At 38.4% G+C, this 12,281-nt stretch overlaps 1 protein-coding gene across 1 annotated transcript; it reads right to left on the minus strand.

Annotated features, from left to right (window-relative positions):
- Window positions 1-5,431: 5,431 nt before the first annotated feature.
- Window positions 5,432-10,776, minus strand: zgc:194621 (uncharacterized protein LOC795037 homolog). The gene is made up of 5 exons (XM_038717104.1): window positions 9,557-10,776; window positions 8,119-8,177; window positions 7,937-8,020; window positions 7,775-7,845; window positions 5,432-6,298 (listed from the first exon to the last, which is right to left on the minus strand). Exons 1-5 carry the CDS (start codon window positions 9,973-9,975, stop codon window positions 6,254-6,256), a joined length of 678 nt encoding a protein of 225 aa, XP_038573032.1. The 5' UTR covers window positions 9,976-10,776; the 3' UTR covers window positions 5,432-6,253.
- Window positions 10,777-12,281: the final 1,505 nt, after the last annotated feature.

The raw sequence follows: 12,281 nt of genomic DNA on the forward strand, positions 1-12,281 counted from the left end.
GGGACAAAAATATAAATACAAGTACAATCAACACCTCCAGACCTCTAAATAACTATTTTTAAACACCGTCAGGGCTCTTTCAGCCCAGGATCAGGTTCAAAACAACCTGATCTTCCATGAATGCACATCTATATCAGCCATTGTTGGTATGAAAATATTAAGATAGTGGCTTTTAAACTTGCTAAAACGTTTTAACACACAAAAAAAGCAGTGTAACTAACTATGTATTTATTCCTTTCTGAGCAACTGGCTTGAAAAGAAAACAACAACAAGAAGATAAAACATCATTTGATTGTGGGTGCAGCCTTGTCAGGTAAGAAGAAACTTGTTCAACCAATATTAACCATTTACAGAACTGCCATTAAAAAAAAAAAGGTCAAAGCAAACCCAGGTGTTTGTTTCTCTTGTAAAGAAAGATGAGAGACGAAAAAGTCAAGTCAGCTACCAACATGGTCGTCCAGCAGAGGGGTCGTGATCAAAACCGTCTCCCCTATTAACAATTAATTACAACAAAAACAACCTCTCCAGGCCTGTAGAGCACTGGACACCAGGTAGTCTCTGTGTGTTTGCGTCCAAATCACTATTCTTCACTCCGAAAGCGGCCGATCTGCTCAGTTTAATGACGAGCTGTAGTAGCATCAGCTAAATTAGCACTCTGCTATCATCACACAAAATACGATGAAGCTATATATTAACAGCTTTTTAAATATATTGCTGAGATTATCCTCCGCTGAGCTGCAAACGGTGTCAAGACACAGCTACGCAACACTGCTAGCTAGCGTTAGCTTCTCAGGCTCGATTAGCCAGTTAGCTTGTGAGCACCGTTAGCTCGGCTGGGTGGACAAGCTTCAAATCAAAAGTAAAACCCCTATTTGGACCATCTGTTTTGTTATTTTAGACACATATGTAGTGTTCGGGATGTACTTAAATTAAACACAGCCTCGACCGAGCTAGTCGCGGCGGTCAGGACACATCAACTGCCCGTGTTGTTGGTGTAAAATGGCAGCCTAGCTTCTCGAGCTGCTCAATAATGAGTCAGGAAAACAGTCCGCTAGCCGTTTAGCATTAGCCAGCTAGCTCCTGGCTAGATGGGAGAAAAATAGCGCCGCCGGCTCAACGTCCGCGCCTCTGAAGTGTCTCCTTACCATTTTAACGCAGTCGCTGTCGCCGTGTAACCGTTGTGTGTGTTGATTTTCGGGGCTAAAAGCTGCCTCTCCCGCCGTCTTGCGTTTCCCTGTGCGTGTGTTTGCTGCCCGTTGCTAACTGCGACCGCACAAAGATCAGCTCAGCAGCCACCGAATCATGCTGCCTTCAGGCGCCGTCGGAAATATGGACGCTAAAACAGAAACGAGCAAGTGAAGTGATTAAAAGTGGAAAATGTTTTTTTCATTTTCCACTTTTTTTTCTACATAGTTTCTACTAGAGCAGGGCAATTAAACAATAATATAATTATGGCAGTATAATTTGACCTCAATAACAATATAACAAATGTTAATTACATTTTTGATTTAAGGGGACATGGGCAAAAAAGAAAGTATCTTTCTTTTCACATCTTACATGTAATTAAGGGATATTATTATCTTTCTTTCTTCTGAGAACCAGATACTTTCTTTCTTCTGAGAACCAGATACTTTCCCATGCACACCAGAAACTAACTCGTGCTTGTCCCCTTAGGGGCTCTGTACATTTCAGTAGCAATGATAATAAAGATTTTTAATAATAATAGTAAAAAAAACAAATAATACCTGTTAACATTAAATACATTTGTTCTGGTTTATTCAAGCTTCAGTACAGCTTTAAAGAATTTTGCTTGAGAATAAATGTGTTTATGATTCCACTGATTGATATGATATCAAAGTGATCAAAAATAAAGTGGTTTTAATTGTTCAAAAACGTGTTGATGGAGCTGCATTCTTTATTCTGTTCAAGTATATTACAGTTTCTCTTTCTTAGATGCAGAAGAAAAAATATAGACAAGTCTGTAGAGTTTGAAAAATAGAGGCAAAATATATGTTATAAAATGAACCTTCTTATCTCTCGGGAATCAACCAAGCTTTGTTCCAATCCACATTTTATGAAATTACTTTCCCAAAGGGCTATTTTAATATTCCTCCACCTCCCAAGGATAACTCCAGGACATCCCTTTAACCTTTTACCTAATAAGTTGCTTTACGTCTATGACAATTTGGTTTTGTATGCAAGATGTTGAGAATTATGAGAAAGCAAATAAGTTTTTTATTTCTCACGGGGAAAGTAATTTATTGTATTCAGGCCAGATTCATAAACCAATAAGTAAGAAAAAGAAAAATAAGAACATGAAAATGACTTTAAAAAATATTCTTCTTACTGTCGTGTTAGTTTTTTAAATGCTGATTGATTGAGATAATCCCTTGTATGTGTAAACCTAATTGTCAAAAAAAAAAAAAATCTGATAGTGAAGAACTCGGCATTGAAACGTCTGAGCTTGTGATGATCCCTTGAATGCAACATCGGCGTCACAGAATGGCGTCTCTGCTGGACTACAATCATGGCTACACGAACAACAACTACAGCTGCTCAAACTACAGATATTGCAATATCTCTTACGCATGCGCAGTTGGCTGCTTCAGTCACCTAATATGACATTTTAATTATGCATTCCCGAGACGCTCGTGACATTTAGCTCCCTGTCCTTTATTCTGTGTGTGCGTGCGCGTGCGCGCGCAAAGACTGCCAATGTTACCATTTGAATCATCCTAATGGCAACAAAGATATTTCCCTGCAAAAGATCAAATGGCTGTGACCTTATCGTGCTGCTGTGGTATTTTAAGCTCTATGCTCCGACTATAATATTTATTTTTATAATATCTTATTTTTCTGGAGGGATCCAAATGTTCTCCAAACACAAGTCAGTCTTCATTTACATGACATGTTGTGCCGTCATCTTCATCACTCTCCCACCCTGTGCACCTTCACCGGCTCTGAAACAGGCAGAAAGCGACCTCTACTGGCGGATGACAGAATTACACGAGGACTTTATTTACCCTGACATTATCTGTTAAAAAGTGAATGCGATACCTGAACCCTTAAAGGAAAACCCATGTGATATTCAGTATTTTTCTTATTTGTCAAGGGATTCAGTGAATTTATCTCCTATCGAGTCCTGTTGTGTGTCTCACAGCCTGATGTCTCTTCTTCCTCTGAGCCACACAGCTCTATTTTTTCCAGGAACTATTAAAACCCATCCGGGAGCCTCACTGGGTTTCTTCATCACCATGTGGTTTATACTGACTCATTCCCACACTGTAAGACATTTCAGGTTAGTGCAACTTGGAAATGCCAGTTAACTCAACTTGAAGACTGCCTTTGATTCAACTCAACACAAAAAAATTATAAAGTTGATATGAATACAGCTTTCTAGTTGTCTCAACATTGCTTTTTTTTTTTTTAGTTGACTGAACTTTTTATAATTTGTTTCACCTTCATCTTCAAGTGTCTATATTTTATTTGAAATTTGAATACATGATGGTTTAAAAAAGACAAACTCAAAGGACACAGCAGCTAGGCTTTTTTCTTTCTCTTGCTCCCATCCCTGCACACCCACCTTTAACTGATAACTTACAAAAAGTCAGACTCAAACATAAAACAATAAGTTTAACTCTCTAAAACACACACGGTTGAGTTCAAACCCCCAAACCTGTCAGAGCTCTTAGAGTTTAAAACAAGGAGTTAAGTGGACACAGCTTAATGGGGCTGTAATGATTTACAGTGCACACACACCATCCTGCTGCCCCAAATACTCACTCGAGTATCCACATGTGGATTCATCCGCCGCTCAAAATAGTCCCCAGCAAACGCACTATTGCCTCCTGTTTAATCGAAAAACCACAATGCTCAGCTGTTTAGGGAAATAATCAACACGTTACAAGTGCTTTACAGGAAGAAATGTGGGGAGAGACAGAAAAGACAAGATAGAAATAAATATTAATAGGTTCAAAGTTTAAAGATGCTTTTTAAGTGTCTGCACTGATTCAGCTTCTCTAAAAGCTGGGAGGCTTCTCCAGAGTCAAGGAACAACAACAACAACAACAACAACAACGAAAGCTGGTGTAATTTGTGAAGAAGATTTAGATGATTATTTCTAAAATCTTTAAGCTTAAGTAGAGGTCTGGTGGAAAAAGTGAGCGTTAATCACAGTTTAACTTGTGCAAACAGAGTCCTCACAACATGAGTAATACAACAACAGTGGTATGACTTTACTGCACATGTTTACTGCACGACTTCAGCTCATTGGCTGGGGTTCTGCGTCAGGTGAAAGAGTGGGAGGACAACAGATACAGTAATTCATGTCCGTTTACATTCCTGCCAGTCATCTCTGTACGTGCGTGCTTCATGTAAGAATGGCGTGATGCGTTCACTGGCCACGCCTTTACCAAGGTGCAGGAGATGAAGCTGTCTAAGAGTAAAGCAAATGATCCGCATTTAAACTACTACAGGTACGGTATAAGTGGACTTTTAATAAGAGATTTCAGTTTAAAATAATTAAATCAAACTTTTAATGAACTTAATCAACACAGAAACACAGATATCCCGTGGGAAATTTACAATATCAAAAATGTGTGTATAATTAATACATCACGTTTGCATTGGTGGAAAGTAACAAAGTACATTCACTGAACTACTGTACCTAAGTGCAACTCTGAGGTACTATTTTATTTTATGTAACTTTAATTCCACATTTCCGATGGAAATATTGTAACTAACTTTTCTGATGAAGATGTAAAAAAACCTATAATGAGTTTATAAAATATGTAAATTTAGCTCATACATACGTAACTTTAACCGCCAGCAGTTCATAAAATAAGTAATATTAGCTCTGCTGCAGTGGGCTGCAATATTAAAATGCTGCTTATTTGTTGCACAGTGAGTACTTTTACTTTGATACTTAAAGTACATTTTGTTTTACTCAAGTACAAAAACTGTATTTTTACTTGTGACAAATGTTTTTTGAAAAAAAGTAAAATGTCTAAAAACTTCTTCCACCGCTGCAAATTAGTTCCTGAATCAAGTTAAACACTACATTACCCATGAGCCTCGGAGACGCAATATCAGACTTCTAGCATGAATCAAATGCTTTATTGTTGCAACAATGACCAAAATTCAAACTAATATGATCCCAAATTTTGTCCCTTTTAATGACAGTGTCCCCGGTTTGATTCTGGCTACGGACCTCATGTCCTCTGATTGTATTTCCTGTCTGAAAATAATAACAATAATTGGTGAAGAATATATTTCAGGGCTTTGTGGGACTTGACTTGTGCACAGCCGTCTTTGTAGGATTGTGAGCAGCTTTTGTACGACTTATTTCTTCAGTAGTTCCAATGAAATCAGCTGACAGTGTGTTCGGTAGATTATTCAGTGTAAGCGGGACATAACTTCTGAAAAGACACGCTGCTGTAAAGTTTCTTTAATGTGATTTCTCAACAGGTGGAGCTGCACAAACAAAAGCCATTAACCTCAACTGTACTGGGGCGGAAATGGACAAACAACTCAAAACATGAAAAACTTAAAGGATCATTTCTGTATTTTAAACCCTGAGACCTTTTTGTGGACGCCATTTTGACGGACGCAATTGCACCGAAGGAATATGTTGCAGCCGGATTCACGTCTGCTGGCTGAAGCATCTACTGCAGGACTCAAAACGTTTTGTACCTGCTAGTCATTGCAACACCAACATATGTGAAAATAGGGCCCAGGTTTGGAAACACAGAAATGATCCTTTAAGCGAAAAAAAGTTCTTGAAACAACCAATTAAATGTTTTATCTAATCCCACTTTCTATTAAGGCGTTATAAGATTTGAGTAATGGCCTCGTTAAGGGTTTATCCATCAAGCTGTAATCCTTTAGATCACTGCAAAGATTAATAAAAAAAAGCTATTGGGTTGCTAGTTTGTGAAAAAAATAACGTCTAATTTGGGCGAACTAACCCTTTAAACTGTAGACTTGTACACGACAGACATATAATTTACAAATTACATAATATACTGAAGACCTGTACACAAAACATAGCGTATAATTCTCTTCACGGGTCCACAGTGATGTCAGAATACACACAAGCAGGGTTGTTCTTTGTATCATGTCATGAGTACATTTTTCTATATGTGTTTTATTTAAATGTTGTATTTAAATATGTTTGGACTCATGTGACCTTTGTGTTCACAACATCTAGAGCGAGGAGTTGAGCTGCCAGCGGAGACGGGAGGAGAGGCGACGCTCAGCTCTCCAGGACGGGGGTTTGCTCCATCACCTGCGTCTTCATCTGAAACAACAACAACAACAACGATGCAAATAAGCTCCCTATCGACTGGTTGTGTCCCTGATTATTTTAAAACGGCTTGTGTGAACCCACTTTTAAAGAAACCTGGTTTAGATCCCTCCCTCCCACAAAATTTTAGACCAATTTCAAAACTGCCTTTTATTGCAAAGATTCTAGAAAGAATTGTGTCCAAACAGCTGCTCACTGTACTGGAAAATAACAAAATATTTGAAAAGTTTCAGTCTGGTTTCAGGAAGTACCACAGCACTGAGACTGCCCTGCTTAAAGTCACCAATGACCTTTTAATGTCTGCTGATGAAGGTATGTGCTCAGTCCTTGTACTCCTGGACCTTAGCGCTGCTTTTGACACCATTGATCACAACATCATGTTAGACAGACTGAGGCACTGGGTGGGGATCTCTGGTACTGCTCTAGAATGGTTTTCATCCTACCTGTCAAATAGGAAGTTTTGCGTGTCTGTAAACAACTATGTCTCTTCGTTCTGTCCAGTTAAATATGGTGTGCCTCAGGGGTCGGTCTTAGGACCCATTTTGTTTTCCTTGTATCTGCTTCCCCTTGGACATATTATCCATAAACATGGCATTTTTTTTCATATTTATGCTGATGACACACAAATATACTTGCCCGTCAGATCCACAGACCCTGGAATGCTGAGTTCACTTAACAACTGCCTTTGTGAAGTTAAAAAATGGATGTCAAATAATTTCCTCCAGCTGAACTCAGACAAAACAGAAATCCTGGTCATCGGGTCCCAGCAGATGGCAAATCAAATACTGCCATCTGCTGGTTCGCTAGTAAATCACATTAAGCCTGTGGTAAAGAACCTTGGTGTTTGGTTTGATAGTAATTTAAATTTAAATTTTCCTATTTTAGCTTCATTACACTGGCTCCCAGTATGTTTTATTTTATTCTATTTTACTAATTTTATATTTATCTTAAACGTGTATTTTAGTCTTTTCAATGTTTTCATGCTTTTATCTTGTATTGTTTTTGTATTATTGATTTTGGGTATTAATGTCTTTACACTTGTTAAAGCACTTTGTAACTTGTAAAGTGCTCTACAAATAAAGATTATTATTATTATTATTATTTAAATAATGTTTAATGTCAGTGTTTTTATAAAGAGAGCGTATATCCCATAAATACTTCCAGGTAAAAAACACGACTTTGGTTCTTTTGAACATGTTTAAAGTGACTTTTTTCAGTCTGTCTTTGCCCTTTACTCTTTGCGTTACAAGACCAGAAACCAGTGGTTGACCGTGAGTAAGTACAATTACTCAAGTACTATATTTAGTACAAATTGGAGGTATTTGTACTTTGTTTGAGTGTTTTCTTTTCGTGCCACTTTCTACTTCTACTTCACTAGAGATATTGTACTTTTTACTCCACTGCATTTACCTGATAAATGAAATAACTAGTTAATTTACAGATTTAATTATTGATACAATTTAGTCTGACCGGTTTCCTCTTGGCCTGCATCATTTCCTGCTGCTGCTTCAGCCGTACTTCCTCCAGACTCATACAGCCACCTGTTAACACAGACACACACACACCTGAACAGTCAGATTGATGGATTACATCGAAAAGACATAACAGTCCTACTTTGTGTGTGCGTCTCACCAACGCTGCTGGGGTTAATGGAGACGTAAGCCATCGCTCTGCTCAGCCGAAGCTCCTCCAAAGCAGCGAGCTCCGCTTCCGCCTCTGCTCAACCAATCACACGTCACATGACAATGAACCTAACGTGGAAATCAACGGTATGAATCCAATTTGATTTTAAGCGCGCAGGTGTGAAAACTCACTTCTCTGGATCTCTCTTCTTTTTTTTGGGTTCGGGGGGATGACAGTGAAAGCTTTGGGACTGAAACAGAGAAACACATGAATATAAAAACCTGAGCGGAGGCTGTGCACGGTGAGCGGGCAGACTACATGTGGCTCCCGGCTGACCTGAGACCTTAAAACAGCCAATCAAAGTGCTGGCAAGTTTCTGGATGTTTACACCGAGTTCACCTGCAGCTCTGTCACACCAGCGGGGGGTAAAGCGTGTGGGATTAGTCCTGCAACAGATGGCCGAGGAAGATACCTCAGGACAGTTTACTTGCCTTTTGTTACAAATGTCAACACCTCCAGACTCTGAGCTGCAACACAGTAACATGTATTATTGTACTTTTACAGTTAATTGCTGGCTTGTAGGTTTTTATTTTCTATTTGACTGTTTTTTAGTTGGTACAATGTCTTTTTTATTATTTCCCCTTGTTGCTTTAAATTGCCTTGTGGCTGAAATGATATGATATTGTAATATCATAGTTACAGCAATTCACAGTAATGAACCCACACAGCATTTTTCTAAAACTACACTATTTTATTTCTAAATTACAGTATGGTGCTGAACACAAATCACAGTGATTACTCATAATTTACCATTGTTACTGTTTTAATACTGCAACTCAGTATTACAGTATCTGTACTTCATTGAAATACAGTAAATTTACATTTACACATTGCCCAGCACACATAGCCTACACAAATAATATAACTGATTATGTTTACTGTAAATGTACTGTAAAGATGCTGATGACCCCCGTTTGAGTTTTGAATCAGAATATCTGTTTTACTTTCGCTCTGAACTAACAAAGCAGAAAATACTCCTTTAACAGATACCGAATGTTGTTGCGGTTCAGGAGCGTGAAACTTTATTTCACTCATAAAAGCTCATTTCTGGCAGATGTGCGCAGCGGCACAGGTAGGAACGTGTAAAATATACATTTTTCTAATGTCTTGTTGTTAATTTATTGATGACGCGAGACAAATTTCAAAATGTAAAGACATCTACAGCTGCAGCCTTGAACTTTACTCCAGACTGCTGAAAGAAAGCAAAGCATTTTAAAGGTGTGATCGATTCAAACATAAAGTGGACATTGATATGAAAATGAAAACTACTTATTGAAGGTTTCTTTTGCATTTCAATGATGCTCCTGTGAGAAGTCTCATTCAGCTAGTTCCCCCAAAGCATCTCTATCATATTTTACTTTCAGACATATGTATTTTTTAAGATTTTAGACTTAATAAAAACATGTGACCTTTAACATATTCAATACAAATGAACTTATTATCACTACAGAAAATCCAGTGGAGCAGCTTTCAGAGCCATGAGACACTAAAAGCTCTCTTGTTGCAGGCATGGGAAGACAACCTTAAGGAGCTCTGGATGTCCCCTGAGACACTTCCCTTCTGTCTCACCTCTGACTTGCATGTTTTGTCTCAGCCCTGACCCCCCGCTGCTCCCTCGGACCCGGACCGGCGGCCATCTCTTGGCATTTTGGGTAAACAGCAGCGTGTTTCAGAGAGTTAGTCGCCCTGCGACAGTCCGGGTTTGTCTTGGGGCAGTTTGCGGTGGTGCTGGGAGCGGTGGAGCTGGACCTGGCTCTCCTCTCACAGCTCGTCTTTACGGCTGCGCGCTGCGCCCCGGTGCTCCTCTCGCACCTGCTGTCCCGCTGCGGACACCTCGGGCAGCTCGACGCGCGGCTTTTACGCACAGCGGGCACTTTGAGTTCATTTTCTGTCCCGTTGACCGCTCTTACCTTCACCGGTTTGGGCTTCTCGAGGGTTTTTCTTGTAGCCTCTACAGGTTTTTGCTTTATTACTTGTGTGGCTGGCATTTTTATTTCAAGGTAACGCTCCTGTCTCCGGCCTCAGTGCAGGGAGGAGCGCCCTCATCCTCTGTAGATTAAAAGGCAAAAACCTAAAATCTCAATTTTGTCTCTCGGTGGTTCGGTTGCTACGGAGCTTGTACCCTAGCAACGGAATGGCCAAGTCACACAGATCAGGGAAGGAGTTCTGGTCAAAACTTTCAAAATAAAAGCAAAACGAACGGAAATGAAGGGGAACCTTTAATAGTAGGAATAAGAAATAAGAAAAGGGGAAAAAACAATATAAAAAATACTGGTTATACTTGTTATGCTGATGCACGGCCTGTGGCTGCACGTTTGGCTTTAGCTGCTCAGGGTTCATTTCATCCTTCACTTATTCAGAAAAACCAGAAAATTTATCTTCCACAGCTTTAACAACCAAATAATCATTTTTAAAGGAAACATGCAAGAAAATCACTGGTTTCAGCATCTCAAATTCTGGTTTTCTTCATCTTCTTCGAGTTATTTTAAACCTTCGAGTTTTGGACAGTTGGTTGAAAAAATAAGCTGTTTGAAAATGTCAGTACAAGATTTATCTTTGAACTTCCACTGTTTTATCGACCAAATGATTAATCAAGAAAATAACTAAGCTAATGTGCCATTAGCATGTTTATGCTGCCCATTGACATATAGGCTTAGACTCGGTTAATAATAGGGATTAATAAAGTTATATCTTATCTTAACACATGTCTGCAGCTCCTCCAAAAACTGTTTAAGGATGAATCCACACTGAAGATTGGCAAAAAAAACACGGAGCAGGCAGGAAACCCCTCCTGTGCAGATGTCTCTACACCTTGAAACATACAGAGACATCACTGGTTCACATTGGAAGTAGTTTTTGGCTCCTCACCAGTGATTTAAAGTTTATCTTACTACCCTCTGTTTGCAGTTCTACATTTTATTTTGAAGGCAGAGGCGCCTGGTTTCCGGTGTGGCCCCTGCCTGTCTGTGCCAAGTTTGATGCAGCTGCAGATTAAATCTCGTGACGCAGCAGAGTATTTGTATCAGTAGGTGTCCGTGCCCGCTCCCTGTCCAATGACAGAGGCTCATCCGATTACTGACACGTGACTCTACACAGGTCACATGACCACATGCCGTGAGATTATGCATTAGGCCTACATAATAAAAACTATAACTGGATTTGTTTGTTTCGTTTTAGTGATACAAACTCCACAAAATAAATAATTTTAAAAATAAGTTCTGGATCCTAATCTAGGCTCTACTTTTATCAGAGGCTGCTGTCTGTTTCCAAATTAATTATCACTCTCTCAATATAATATATTATATATGTTGTTAATGATTAATCTTAACGAGTACTGTTTTGCCAGTAGTCAAGTCACACACCTCTACCATTTATAAAGACACAAATATTTTACTTTTTATGCCTCTAAATGTATTTGTTACTTTAAGATTTCACATCAGTTTGTAAAAATTATGCTTTTTTAATGCGTTTTATACAACAAAGCAGTAGATAAAGTCGTTACACATTAATGAAATCATATAATATAGTGTAACACTGTGTGAGGGGCCGTTTTGCATATTGAATACTAATCTTTGATACATGACACATTTTGCTTATGTATATGTACATAGTAGACATGTAGGCATTAATGCCCAACACTGAATGAAGGACTTTGGCTTGTAATGAAGGAATAGTTACTGGTAACTAAAAAGCACTAGTCGCTAAATAATAGTTACTAGTAAAATGGAAATGGTTACTAGTGACTATTCAATCAGTTACTAGTAACTATAATGAAAAGTATATCTGAATTGCAGAGCCCCGTAGATTTAAATAGCAAAAAATTAACTATAGTCACTAGTAACCATTGGACTAATAACTAAAGATAAAGCAATAGTATCTAATCAATTCTTACTAGTAAAACGGGAATAGTTACCAGTAGGCTAACTTCTAAATAACAGGTAGGCCTATTATTAAATAGAAATTGTTAAGCTAGTATTAAATATTCAATAAGTTACAAGTAACTTTGACTCAGTGATATCTGAACTGCAGAGGCTCATAGATTTCACTGGCAAAAATGTGCAGCTAGTTAACTAAAAATAAAGTACTAGTTGTTACTAGTTAAACGGGAATAGTTACTAGTAACTAATAAATAAAGTACTAGTTGTTACTAGTTAAACGGGAATAGTTACTAGTAACTAATAAATAAAGTACTAGTTGTTACTAGTTAAACGGGAATAGTTACTAGTAACAAATAAATAAAGTACTAGTTGTTACTAGTTAAACAGGAATAGTTACTTGTAACTAATAAATAAAG

Source organism: Micropterus salmoides, unplaced genomic scaffold, assembly GCF_014851395.1.
Source record: "Micropterus salmoides isolate LMB-PRFRI ecotype aquatic unplaced genomic scaffold, ASM1485139v1 Ms_hic_scaffold_1353, whole genome shotgun sequence".
Classification (NCBI taxonomy): Eukaryota; Metazoa; Chordata; class Actinopteri; order Centrarchiformes; family Centrarchidae; genus Micropterus; species Micropterus salmoides.

Coding starts and splice junctions, on each gene's coding strand:
- zgc:194621 (XM_038717104.1), bottom strand. CDS start 9,975: ATGCCAGCCACACAAGTAATAAAGCAAAAACCTGTAGAGGCTACAAGA. Junction 7,846..7,936: donor CATTAACCCCAGCAGCGTTG/GTGAGACGCACA, acceptor CTGTGTTAACAG/GTGGCTGTATGAGTCTGGAG. Junction 6,299..7,774: donor TGCAGGCCAAGAGGAAACCG/GTCAGACTAAAT, acceptor TTGTTGTTTCAG/ATGAAGACGCAGGTGATGGA.